The 13,317-nt window shown below is 35.7% G+C and overlaps 1 protein-coding gene across 10 annotated transcripts in view; it reads left to right on the top strand.

The window, feature by feature from the left end:
* The window catches only part of LOC108003997 (uncharacterized), a 77,091-nt gene that overhangs the window by 20,797 nt on the left and 42,977 nt on the right, over positions 1–13,317 (top strand). For all 10 annotated transcript variants that reach the window (XR_009832481.1, XM_062084133.1, XM_028669830.2 and 7 more), the window contains 2 exons: positions 1,835–2,127; positions 6,693–7,072. Coding sequence is in view for 9 of the 10 variants with exons in the window: in XM_062084133.1 (XP_061940117.1) it covers positions 1,835–2,127; positions 6,693–7,072 (673 nt within the window). In the remaining variant the exon portion in view is untranslated. The remainder of the gene's footprint in view (positions 1–1,834; positions 2,128–6,692; positions 7,073–13,317) is intronic.

Genomic DNA, 13,317 nt, shown 5'->3' with positions numbered 1-13,317 from the left:
CGAAACAAGCCTTCCTCGAAGGGACGTTAAATCTCACGGAACAATGCAAAAGGCAAAGCTATCGTATCTAATGTTAACGTTGCTCTAATAAAACCGATATCTTCCTCTTTCAAAAAATTACGTCTTTCCTTAATCTCGCCAAAAGGAACACGATTTTAACTGAATTTAAAAAATTTAAAAACGATCCACGATAAGCTTATAAAGTCAAGCTTGGATTTTCTCAACAGTATTTTCAATACAACGCTTTCCAGATCCGAATAATGATTCACGTAAAATAATGATATGAAAATAATGATAGAAATATAAGACAGAATTCAACAACGATTAAAATCATTCATAGATAATAGACTAACAGCATCGATTCAATAGCACCAGATTTCGATATTCCAAAGTCGTTCAGACTTTCAAAACGAAAAGCCAAGACGAAGTTAGCTGTTCCACCGACGGAATTAAAAATTTGGCGTAAATGCACAATCGTCTCTTGATCGCGAGATTAATTTTCACGAACGACACGCGCGTACTGCACTCTCGCGACGCAACGATCCAACAGGTGTCGCGGAAGAACGTTTCATAATCGCGTGACAATGGCGTTAACGATCTAAAGAAACGTCGCGTGGCGCTTTTTTACCAACGGACGATATCAGAACATAGAAGGACACGCGATGGTTTAATTATTCCGATAAATAGATTCATTTTCCGGATTTCCTTTTTTCTCTCTCTCTCTTTTTTTTTTTGAAATACAACATTATACAGATATCGCCACGCGTTCATACATTCTCGTTTCCATTGTTGGCGGGCAGAAGCCGATCCTCACGTGTGACAGGCATTATCTTAGAGGAAAAGTGGGTGACGCCAGCCGTTGCTTCTGCGACGGTGCAACAACGACCCAGATAAATTGCATTTAGTCCCCTGGCTGGCTCTCGAGGGTGCCGTAATAACCCACCGACGATCAGACCGCTCTCTCTCTCTCTTTCTCTGTCCTCCCTTCTGCTCTTTCCAATGTAAATTTTCTCTTCTCCTCCGTCCAATCGAGGGATACGCATTTTATTCGTATTTATTCGTATTTTATTTTGCTTTTAATAGGCTTGAACAGAGCGAAAGTTAATTTTCGGGTAAGGATCAATTTTGTTCCAATTCAAGTCTTTCTTCTTCCTTTTTTTTTTTTTTTTTTTTCAACTGTTTCTAAAAGTTCTCTCCTCGCTCCCTTACGCCTCGCTTTGGCGGTCCAATATTTGTGAAACAATATTTGACCAGCCCGCTTTGTTTTTCTTCGACGTTAGGATATATTCAGTCGTCTTCTTCACAAAGGTGCGTTCTTTCTTCTTTCAGAGGTGTGTTTGTTGTCTCTTAAAATATCCTAGTCCCTCCCCCTCCCTTTTTTTCTCTCTTTTTTCGTCTTTGAAGCATAGGGGAAACATTTGCGGCGTGTCGCGACGCTGTTGCTTCAAAGAAACGCCGAGGACGAGATTCTGCATTCTGTATATGGATATCATCGCGACAATCCAGATTACTCGCGATACGTTATCTTTTTATTTTATTATTATTATTATTATTATTATTCATATCGCTTCAGATTTCCCTTTTTTCCATTGCATCACGAAAGTTCGACGAATGAGAATCGAAAAATTGCAGTTAATAATCATTAATAATAATTAGATTACGTTTCGAACGATAAATCATTGAATTTTTGCCGATATTTTCCAGGTATATGCCAACGTGCAATTGCAAAATTGAACAAATAATTGATTCGAAAAAAGGAAGAATGTGCAATCTTATTTTATTTATTTACATTCAGGGACGAAAAATGGCGTGTGAGAATTTTCTCTTGCCGTAGATACACGTGGCTTCCAGAGGACGAGGAGTCGACGAAGTTGGAGGGTCCTCGGCCGGTGTTGCCCCCGGCCCCGCCCCCGCCCACGTCGCAAGCACCGAAGACGAAACACGTGAGCTTCGCGAGATCGTACACTCTTACGTCGTTCGACGTCCCAAGGAGCAGAAGCCCCCCAAGGCCGCAGAACCAGGAACGCCTTATAGATTCCCAGCCAACGATGCAGAACGCCATGCTTCCCTCGGCCTTACCCTTGATGCATCCGTACGCCGCTAACGAGCCCCGAGTTATTGTCCTAGGTGAGTGAGCCTCCGCTCTAAATAGACTAATTCGGCCTCGCCTTTAATTGCCCTGAACGTTGTTCCTTTCGTGACACGAGGGAATGTGAAGGTGTTGATTGTCTCTCTTTCTCTCTCTCTTTATTTATTATATTTTATTTTGAGAGAGGGAGAAAGAATTTCAAGATGAAATATCAATAACGATTCATAATTTAGAGAATATTGAATTATAATGAAAGGTTAGATGTAAATTTGGTGATGATTAATATTATTTCGTTCTTTTATTCATTAATGCAACAAAGATCTTGTTTGTTTTTAGTATATCGTTAAAAATATCCTCTTTAATGATAGTTTAATTGGATTATATATGTATTTTATTTTTATTGTATTTTAATGGAAAAAAGATTTTGGTTGTTTTTAAACTATCTTGTGCATTAAAAATAGATTTTCTTTTTAATGTAGATTAATTGGTGATGGATTGAAAATTCGTTGAAACAGATAATTCTGATTTTTTAAAAGTTATTCGTTCATTTTTGGAGTATAGAAAATAGTATAGAAAGTAGTATAGTCTTTAATATATCATTAAAAATAAATTTCCTTTTTTAATGATAGATTAATTGGGGATAAGACTTGTTGATTAGAAACAGATAATTCTAAATTTTTGAGTTATTCATTTTTGGATATATAAAGTAAATTTACAAATTTAAAAGTGATTATGTAATAAACAAAGATTTTGTTTATCTTTAGTATATCATTAAAAATAAATTTCCTCTTTAATGATAGTTTAATTTGTGATGGATACTCGAAGATTCGTTGATTGGAAACAGATAATTATGAATTTTTAAAAGTTATTCGTTCATTTTTAAATATACAAAATAAATTTAAAATTGCATATATATATATACTTTACTTTACTTTATTCTCATTTTACTTTAATGCAAAAAAGATTTTTAAAAGTTATTCATTTTTAAATATACAAAGTATAATTTTAAATTTACAAATTTAAAAGTGATTACATCTCTTATTTTAGTTTAATGCAAAAAAGATCTTGTTCATTTTTACGTATTAAATTAAAAATAGACTTCCTCTTTAATGATAGATTAAAAACTTCTCGATGAGAAGATCCTTACGATCGTACATAATTCCTTTTTCCAATCTTTCATCGCGAGAATCGATTTATTTCGAACTTGAATTAATTTTAATTGGAACAGTCTGATCGGTTTTTTTTTTTTTTTTAATAAGACGATATAAAAGAAGTAATGGAAACTGGTACTATAAACGTCTCATTGAAATTTCCCTTACCTTCTATAACTCTCAGGATGCCATCTTCGAGGTCAATTTTCACGCGTTCATACTTTTTTACGGTTTGCTCCCGCCATGCGACCCTTGGAAAGCATACACGTGTTCGCGTTATGTAACTAAATAGGTTCTCGAGTGTAACTTAAAACTAAAGCTGCGCGTTGGATCAAAAGCGCTCTTTCTAGAGAAAATGTTTCAATAGGAAATGGCTAGCTTGAAATTTGTCTTCCCTTAAAAAGAAGAAAGAAAGTGTTGGTTCGTGATTTAAAAATGTCGAATTTCTCGTAATTAGTATCGATGATAAGTATTTTCAAATAATAATGTAATTTTTTTCAAATTTATATCATAAGATTATGCAAAATCTGATCGATCGAGTTGTAATTTTTTTTTTTAAACAAAAATATCGCAAATTAAATTAATCATTCGTTCATCGTTTTTTAAGTTGGTTATAAAATTGCTTTGTATTTTATGGAACTCGAAGGATTTTTCTCGGTTGCAAAAAATTTTTTTTTAAGAAAACACCTTTCGTTTATTAATAATTATAAAAAAAAAAAAAAAAAATTACGATGACGCGAGCATAAGCTTTGTTCTCACAGAGATGCACTGCCGTTCTTGATACGTAGTGGAAATAGGGATCTTCAGGGGAAAAAGTCGGACGCCTTGATGACACTTCATCAATCATTCGTGATTAAGATATAGCCAGTCAAAAGTGAAATTGTTCTATTGTTTTGGCACGAACCACGAAACAAACGTAAAAAAACGTGATCCATTACTTTCTATTCCAAAGAAGAAAAGGGAGAAAAAGAGAAAGAGAGAAGATTCGATCGTGTCAATTTTCGAAAACGATTTTTTTTCTTCCCAATGGAAAAAATTATTCTCTTTATCATCGACTAACTCGATTAAAAATCAAAATACGAGTCGAGTACATTTTTCTTGCGCTTGTCCTCGTACCATTATCCGTTATACATCCCATTTATTAACATAATATATCAATAAAGGATGAAATCAAATCAATAAACGCGGAAATAAACAAGGGGAAAATTCCATGATTAACAAACGTCGATAATACCGTGAATATACGGGTATATATTGCGAAGAATCATATTTTATAACGTGACAACGAGGAAAGGAAAATTCATTGCACGTAAAATTCCGACTTTTTATATTCGTTGAAACAAAAAAAAAAAAAAAAAAAGAAAAAAGAAAGAAAAAAAGGGAACAATATGAAAGCTCAACACCGTGAGGAGTTAACAGGACGTGTACCTCTCTCTCTCTCTCTCTCTCTCTTTTCCAACGGTAATGCAATATATATATATACACGGTACATATTGAAAACATGATCGGCAATATGAGAGGAATGGAATACCTCGTAAATTCAATTTTTCTTCCATAAAATGACGAATAAAAAAGATCGACGTGAACGAGATACGAGTATCTATAAATAGTCGATTATTCGTATTTTAGCTCGATGTATGAAAAATACATCGAATACATGCGCATTATTATCCTAAGGAACAAGATTCAACTTTTTAACAACGAATTTACGTTGTAAGAGTAAGTCGAGAAGATTTGCAAAATATATTGTATAAATAAATGATAAGACGACATGGTAATCCACCAATGTGATTTAAAAAATTATCTCGAAATCCTTTGCTCGAGGCAAGACGGATCCTTTATTCAATCCGGTTCGATTCCCCTCGAATTTAATTATCTTAATCGAACAATTTTTACTGATGAAAAAGAAGAATATCTTCGATATCCCTCTTTTCCATAAGCTGTTCCAAAAATTCCACGAAGATTATTTTGCTTATTTTGCTTCTTCTTTTTTAAATTTATATATATATATCAAATAATCGAAATAACAACTAGGAAATCTTCGGCCAATAAATTTCTCAAGAATGAGATCAAACGTCTATTCCTATCGTTCGAGGAAAAGTGAAATTTTCCTTCCAATCTTTCCTTTCATTCTCTTTTTTCCTTTTTTCTTCTTCCATTCGAGCAAGCAAGTGAATATCAGGGCTGACAGATCGAAGGAATCTCGTCCTCCATTTCTATTCCTCGACGCGTTCGTATAATCATCCCTTCTGGGATATTAACTTCTTGCCCTCGGTCCGGCTGTTAGCTCGATATTAGCCAACAAATTGCCAATATAGTCGGTCGAATGAGAACCGATATTGAACTCGCGTAGGAAACGATAACGACTACTGGGGGGGGTGGTCGCATTGACATTAGATCCGATTCGCGGTGTTAGACGCGGGCGGAGGGGGTGGAGGCGTTAATTTAGCTTCCTCGATTAATTTCTAACGAACGTCGAATTACAACGTTGGCGTAAATCATGCCACCGGTAGGGTAATTTGTACTAAGGAAATCCGTTTCTTATCCTTCCATCCTTATGAACGCGTGTTATATATATATATATGTATGGAATGGAAATGATTTGTTGGGTTCAGAGAGAAGGGACTTTATCGTGTTGATTTATTCGTTGTTGGAACAAGTCTGTTAATTTTTGTTTGATATCGAATGTTTATTGGTTAAATAAAATTGGTGAATATTCATGATTATAAATTTTAAAAATTCTGCTATTTTCATTTGATTTGACCGTTCGGGCGTAAATTTTATTATACTCGATTTCCAATTAATGTTCATTTATCAAGTTTTTTTCTTTTTTAATTCGAGGAACTGTATTTTGAGAATATATTAATAATTTAAATTATCGAATTAATAGAATATTCTATGCGACGTAATTCGAAATGTTTTAGCGTCCCACATCTGATAATATCGAGCCAAGAATTTAATCTAATTACATCAAAAGACACCCTCCTCCGCTCTAATCTCCGACTCGTCGTTCCGTTTGCGCTACAAAGTTCCCCTTCCTCTTCGTGAAGCTACTTCCTTCCTTCCTTTGTCAACAAAAACCCACTCGAAATCAACCACCGACATTAACATTCCTGAAAACGAGTATCTCCAACAACAAACACACCTGCCCCAACTTCTCCCCTCTTAATTCTATTCGAATAATTGAACCCATTGACGAGCCTGATATTCCAGATCATTCTGAGGATTAAAAGTTTAATCTTAACTTAAAATCTCAGGTAAACAAGCATTGAATAAATCTCAACATTCGTAACAATCAATCTAATTATAATTAATTTTAAATCCACCACGTATCCAATACAATACCAATATTACAATTCTTAAACGATTTGTACGACGAAAAGAAGAAGAAAAAATTCGTGCAATTCCCTTCCTTCCTCGAATCGATTCACCGATCGAGATTTGGTTTTCAGAGAAGCCACCGAAGCGCGGCACGATGAAAACCCAGGCGACCCAGACCGAGATCCCCGCCGTGTTCCGCGCCCGTGTGCCCGTCACCCTCAGCCCGAGGACGATACACCGCGTGAAGATGGTCTCGCAGGGGGCGCAGACCAACGGCCTGTTCAACGGCAGGAAGCTGACCAAGAGTTACTCGGAGGCAGGCCAGCTGGGCACGCCTTTGGGGCAGGCAGGTGCCGCGGGCAAGGACGGGGAAGAGCACCACGAGCCCCTCCACAGGACGCAGAGCGAGGAACCACCGAGGTCGCCCTTCCTCGTCGACACGCCACCCCCCCAGGGACACGTGGAGGAGCCGTTGACCAACGGGGACATCTCGGAACCTGTCATGGCCGTCGTGAGTGTCGAATAATATTATTTGTGCACTTCGTTGGTTCCGAAATGGAAATTTAAATTTACTGCCAGATTTCGTGGGATCGCTGTGCGAATGTTTTATCGTGGAACGTTTCGTTTTTGGGAGAATTTGTTCTTGTGGGGGTTAGTATGAAAATTTCCTCGAAATGAATGGTATATATATATATATTGGAAATTACGAGTGTATCGAATGAATGAATGGTGATCTTGAAATTCGTTGGTTTAAAATTCATTTGTGGCAGTTTACGAATTTTTTCGGTGATGTATGTGTTACACGGGTAGGGAACAATTATTAAGCCGCAACTCTCGTGTACAGATTGACTTTAAACGATTCGCTTGAAATTTGCACAATGCACTTCTGGTTTTAATGAATAAACTTTGGAGAGTGGAAATGTCCGAAGCGGGCGATACACCCGTAGTCATCCACTTACCAAGAGCTATAGGGAGGTTGATTTATAATGTCAACTCATTTCCCTTTATCACCGCGCGCCAACCAGTTACACAGATTTTCCAAGTAAATTACGGCAAGAACTTTATCTGTTGTACATAATATTTCAATTAGGAGGTAAATTTTTTGTAGGGGGACACGTCGACAGAATCGAAATTTGCAAAATTAATAATAAAAATGTATATTTAGAACAACAGTTGATCGAGGAATCAAAAATTTCTAATCAGTAATTGTTATCTGTATTATTCATTGTGTAAATTATTTATCCCGTGGTTTAATCGTTAATCTCGTAGCGATAATTGGGGAGTACGATTCGTAAAATTCGTAAAATGGTTAATTAGCATAATTAAATCGTGTTCTAAATTTAATATTGATATTCCCCTTCTAAAGTGAAATCATTTTTCAACGAATAATACGGATCTCAACGGTTACCAAGGAATTTACTTAATCTGTTGAATCGTTGAATCCCACGAGAGATTTCGTCATACGTGAAGTAATATCCGTGGTAGAAGGGAGAAAGAGGATTTAGAGGGCAAAGCGGAAAAATTAATGTGAAACGTTAAAGGGTGCTCGAGATACATTGAATTTGTCCACAAAATACGATGGAACGGGATAAAGGTACAAAAATGTGACATTGCCAATTAAAATCACACAGCGATTTCAATTTTTTCGTCCCATTGATTAGATCGTGTGATCTATCATTTCGAAATTTATCTTTTAAACGTACATTATTTTTATTTTTTCTCGATCCGCGACAAAAATTTCTCAAAGCGAGAAAAAAGCTTTGAAAAAAAAAGTATATGTATATATAAAATCATCCGTCGATCATAAAAGTCTTGATCAATTTTTTTCATCAATTTTTTATTTCATCTCAAACTTGTACGTGGCAAAAATTACTTGAAAAATTGAAATTTCATAAGGGCCAGTCGCGTGAAAATCAGTCGCCAATTAATTCTGCATTAAATTCTATTGATTTCGTAGGCCGCCACGTTTCAATTAACCAGTTAAATGCTCGGGACGCGTGACAACGTGTCCTAGTGAGAAACAAATGTGGTTTGGGGATGCGGAGTGAATCGTATATAACTTGATCATCTCTTGATTATTTTCATCGCCTATCCTATCACGATCTAATCGCGTTGATTATCTCTTTGTTAACCGAAACTTTGTTCACCTAAGCTTTCCAATTACTTTTGTAATGTACATTTTGAATCTCGTTGAATAGTTTTCTCACAGATTTCCAAATACAATAATTAGTTTCAAGATATTCTATAAATTAATTCCAGTTATGAATTATTTTCAATCTCTCGACGTACAAGGTGTTAATATATTTATAAGACATCACTTTAGAGGCCAAAACAAACGCGTAAGTTGGAAAAGTTGGTTGAGACTTATTCATCGAGTTATAAGCAATTTTCCGTCAGACGAAGAGACGAAAAGATATGTAACGAGACAGCTTTATCTTAGTTACACCGACGCGCCACGGTGTGGCGTGTCACGTCATTCCAGTGTTTACGTCTCGCTCCATCTTGAACTTAAATTATTCATAATGTAAACGATTTCATTAAAAAGAAAAAAGAAAAAAGAAACGAGTTAATTCTTGTACATTCCCTGTTTTGATATGTTGTATATTGAGAGACTGAAAATAGCCCTCACTCAATCGATAATTGGAAATAATTTATAGCAAATTTGCGATTGAAGATTATCCACGAGATTCAAAATATACGCATCTATTATTATTTTCATTCGAAACGTTTCTGAATATCGTAAAAAAGAAGCAAAATAATATTCCATTATTCTATATTCACCTTGTACGTACGTTTCCTTCGAAACGAACGTCTTATCAACGCATTATCGCATATCGCGAAACTTTTCTCGTCCAATCATACTTTAGCCGAAAATCGAGTTACATACTGTTCACTGCTAAAATGAAGTAGGGCGGGACGAAACAGGAGCAAGAGGGGTCCTTCGCTAGAACCGTTTATCCCCACTTCACACGCTTTGTTGACAATTCTGACATCATTCGCTGTACACTAGCGATAGAAGAGTTGTAGGTTTCAATATTCGTAATCGTTATTCAAAAATTATTTTCGTTTATGAAGTTAGGATAATCATTCAAGACTGGAAATTTTCGAAGCTATTAATTATTTTGATATAATATAATAATACAAAACATGCTTAGCATATGTAACTTATACGTACAATTATTATCTTATCTGCTCGAACACGAAATTACTTTTGCAAATTAAACTTTCGTTACAAATCATAATTAGCCTAACGCGTACTATCAGAAATAAAGAAATATTTGCATCGATTACATTATATCGATGTACATTAGAATACTTTGAATTTTATATACGGATCATCGTTTTGAATTGACGTATGTGACGAATATTATGTTAGAAACAAAAATAGACGATTCGTTTCGCATTCTTTCCACCAGAGAACAGTTCACGCGTTCGAGAGAAAACTTCCATCCGGAGAAATCATTCTTCTCTATCTTTCCTCGCAGCCATAACCTCGAAGAAGAAAAATAAATAAATAAAGAAAGAAAAAGGCATTCTACGATTGAATCTTTCTTTAAAAATTTGCTTCACTCTCGACGCTAGTCCTCTCGATAGACAATGGTGGCCAGCATGGAAAATTCCTTTGATGGCGAAGCAATCGTACAAGGGAATCTCATTGATTCTGTTACTCGCTGGAGAGCTGGGTACGAGCTCGATTTGGAAAGGGCCTCTGCGATGCTCGGCTCCGCGTACTTGACGCCACTCTCGATTCACCGGGTGGGGGGGGATATTACGGATTCCAATTTGGGGTGGTTAAGGATCCGGGCATGAAAATCTGTCGAATTATTCGCGATCGCGGCGTTCTGTGATGCGGGATCAAACGTTTCTCTCGCGACATCCGATTCAATTTCACGTATGAAATCTCCCCCGCTGTCACACAGTGGCCGGGAGTGGATATCGATTAGCTCGACGATTCGGTTTTCCGGATGGGCTACTACGCAACTTGACGCTACTCCTGTACACCGATTAACGTGTACATGCTCGAGTTTTTCTTTTCTCTTCTTTCCTTTCTTTTTTCCCCGTTTCGTTTCCTTTTTTTTTTTTTTATATTTTAAAAGTTTAAATTGGGATCGAAAGTCAGATGAATGAAAATCACGATAAATAATAATGAATGAATTTCTATCGAAATTCCATTACTCGTTCGGTTATTAATAATCGTTAATATGATAAAATTCGGTATGATAAATTCATTCATTCGCGGAGAAACTTGGCGATTACAAGCGAATTTATGCATCGTAATAACGATGTACGGTATCTCTCTCTTTCTCTCTCTCTCTCCGAAAAAAAAAGGATTTCGCATAATTAAGCAAATTCCACGTTCACATTTAACCTTAGTGAGAAAAATTTTCGAACGAACGAAAAATTGAAAGGATCTCTACTTCCATGAAGACTCGAAAAAAGACTTTTTTTTTTTTTTTAAATTTCCAAATCACGAATGTAAATTGTGGTTACTCGAGTCAGCCTCGAATTAGACGATTCGAGGATAGAAATATAAAGGGAGGAAGGAAAACCAAATACATCGAGTCGAAATGTGGAACGTGATGCAATTAACGCGTTCAATGAAATCGTACAGGGGATTAATTAATTTATTTCCGTGTGTTCGGCATAAATCATGGGGCCACGTCACTCGATTACACGGAGAGGGGAAGAGGAGAGAGGGGAGAGGGGGGGGGGGGGCGAGGAAGATCGGACAAGAATCAAATTTCCCCGCTATTTATAGCCGATTGTAATGGTATCGTGATCGAATTACTTGTCCGGTTAACAAAATAGACGTGGCGGTGGAAAAGCGAAAGCTCGTGTGTCGTGGGTGAAGTGTAATTAAAGGACACACGTTGTTACGGATATTAACGTATCGATCGAACGTTGTTCCATCCGTTTTATGACGTTTTCGCATCGTTTCGCCGCCGATCAAAACGCTCGCGTGCGTTTCGCGTGATTCTCGATCGGCGAAAATCATTTTGATTCGCGCCCTGGACAGGTTTGACGGAACAAGATGAGCGGTTTAATTATTTTAGCCTGTCTGTGTGAACGCAATGATTCAAGCAATGTATGAAATTCGCTTTCAAATAAGGAATAATTGTTTCAACGTAACAATTTTATTATTGAAATTCTTATACATTAAAATTTTATAATAAATATATGCTAAAGGACTGATCGATTATGTTTCAATAGTTGAGAAATATTTTGTAATTTTTTTTCTTAGAAGCATTTAAACTTTTCGAACAAATATATCTATTTTGAATCGTTATAAATTATCGTTAGGGTTTTTATTTTTTTTTTCTTTTTTATAAATTAGAAAGTTAAGTTAAATAATTACTTCGTATTAGAAACTCACGCAATGTAACGATTCGTCGTTCCACGCGATAAAAATTATATGGAAACTTTCTACTTTTTCTTATTGCCATATTCGATTTGCAAAGCTGTAATGATACGACGAGAACGCTCGCCATCTAGCGGATTCTTTAATCTAGCCATTCATATTTATGAATTAATTTTAAGCTATCTTATGTTATAATATATGTATTTCTATCGTCGTTTATTTATTATTACTTTGAAGAAATAAGCAATAATGAATAATTGCTTTGAATCTTTGAACGATCTTCTTACACTGCTTTTTTTTTATTCTATAATTTTCAGTTTTATTGGTTTTATCGTTACTTCGTTAATTTATCGCCCATATCTATCGGATAATTTATAGAATAAGATTATCGAGGATATAGCAAATAGCCATAACTTCTTTTCTTAATAAGCATTTTATCCCTGACATCTGTTTCTTTAGAATCCTATTTCCAATTCTCGAGTTTATTATATATTTATCCAATTCGAACTTATGTGATCATATCTTTTCGTAAACGTTTCGCTAATAAGGGGTGCTAGAAGTAGAAATTTTCGTAAAATTATTTACTCATTATTAACCCCTTGAAACGATGTTTTAAACACGATGAATTTTTAATCTAATTTTTGGTTCATCGAGACGTCAATTTTAATCAAAAATCTTGTTGCATTCCACGAAAATATGATACACATTGAATATTTTCTCCACGATTTTATTTCGATTCGTAAGTTGACTAATATAATTCTCGATCCCTCGATTAAATTACAAGGTAAAAAGTTCACTCGTTAACGAATGAAATTTCAACCTTTAGTAAAATACGCGATTTAATTCGATTAAATACGACGATGATGATGATGATTATAATAATAACAATAATAATAATATAAACGCGACACGATAAAATTGTATTATTCTTCTCGTTATTTCTTTTCAAAGGGGAATAAATGTGTCGAGAAAATTCACCCTCGATGATAATGTGGATAAATACGAGGCCGACGATGAAATAAGCGCCGATAAAAGTATTATATCGATAATATCAACGCGCCGTATAAATACACATTGTCGGTGAAATATTGCCCGGTCGAAAAATATCACCAATAAAATAAATTAACCCCACTCGAAAGAAGCCGATCACTTCCAGTTCCATTTTTTCTTTTTCCCTTTTATCTTCCAACAAATTCATTTCCCCCTCCTTGAATATTCACGTTATACGCGAAACTTGGACTCGACTCGGCCTCATCCCAACTTCACCCCCGCGAAAAATTCGAAAATACACGTCTCTTTCAAAACCCTCCCTTCCCTCCTCTTCCCTCAAAAAAGAAAACCATCACAAACAACCAAGTAACAACGTTCGCTTCTCGATTTTAAACAGCAATTTATCA

The sequence above is a fragment of the Apis cerana genome, linkage group LG13 (assembly GCF_029169275.1).
Source record: "Apis cerana isolate GH-2021 linkage group LG13, AcerK_1.0, whole genome shotgun sequence".
NCBI lineage: Eukaryota > Metazoa > Arthropoda > Insecta > Hymenoptera > Apidae > Apis > Apis cerana.
Note: the sequence above shows the minus strand (reverse complement) of the source record. Positions and strands in the feature narration are given on the sequence as shown.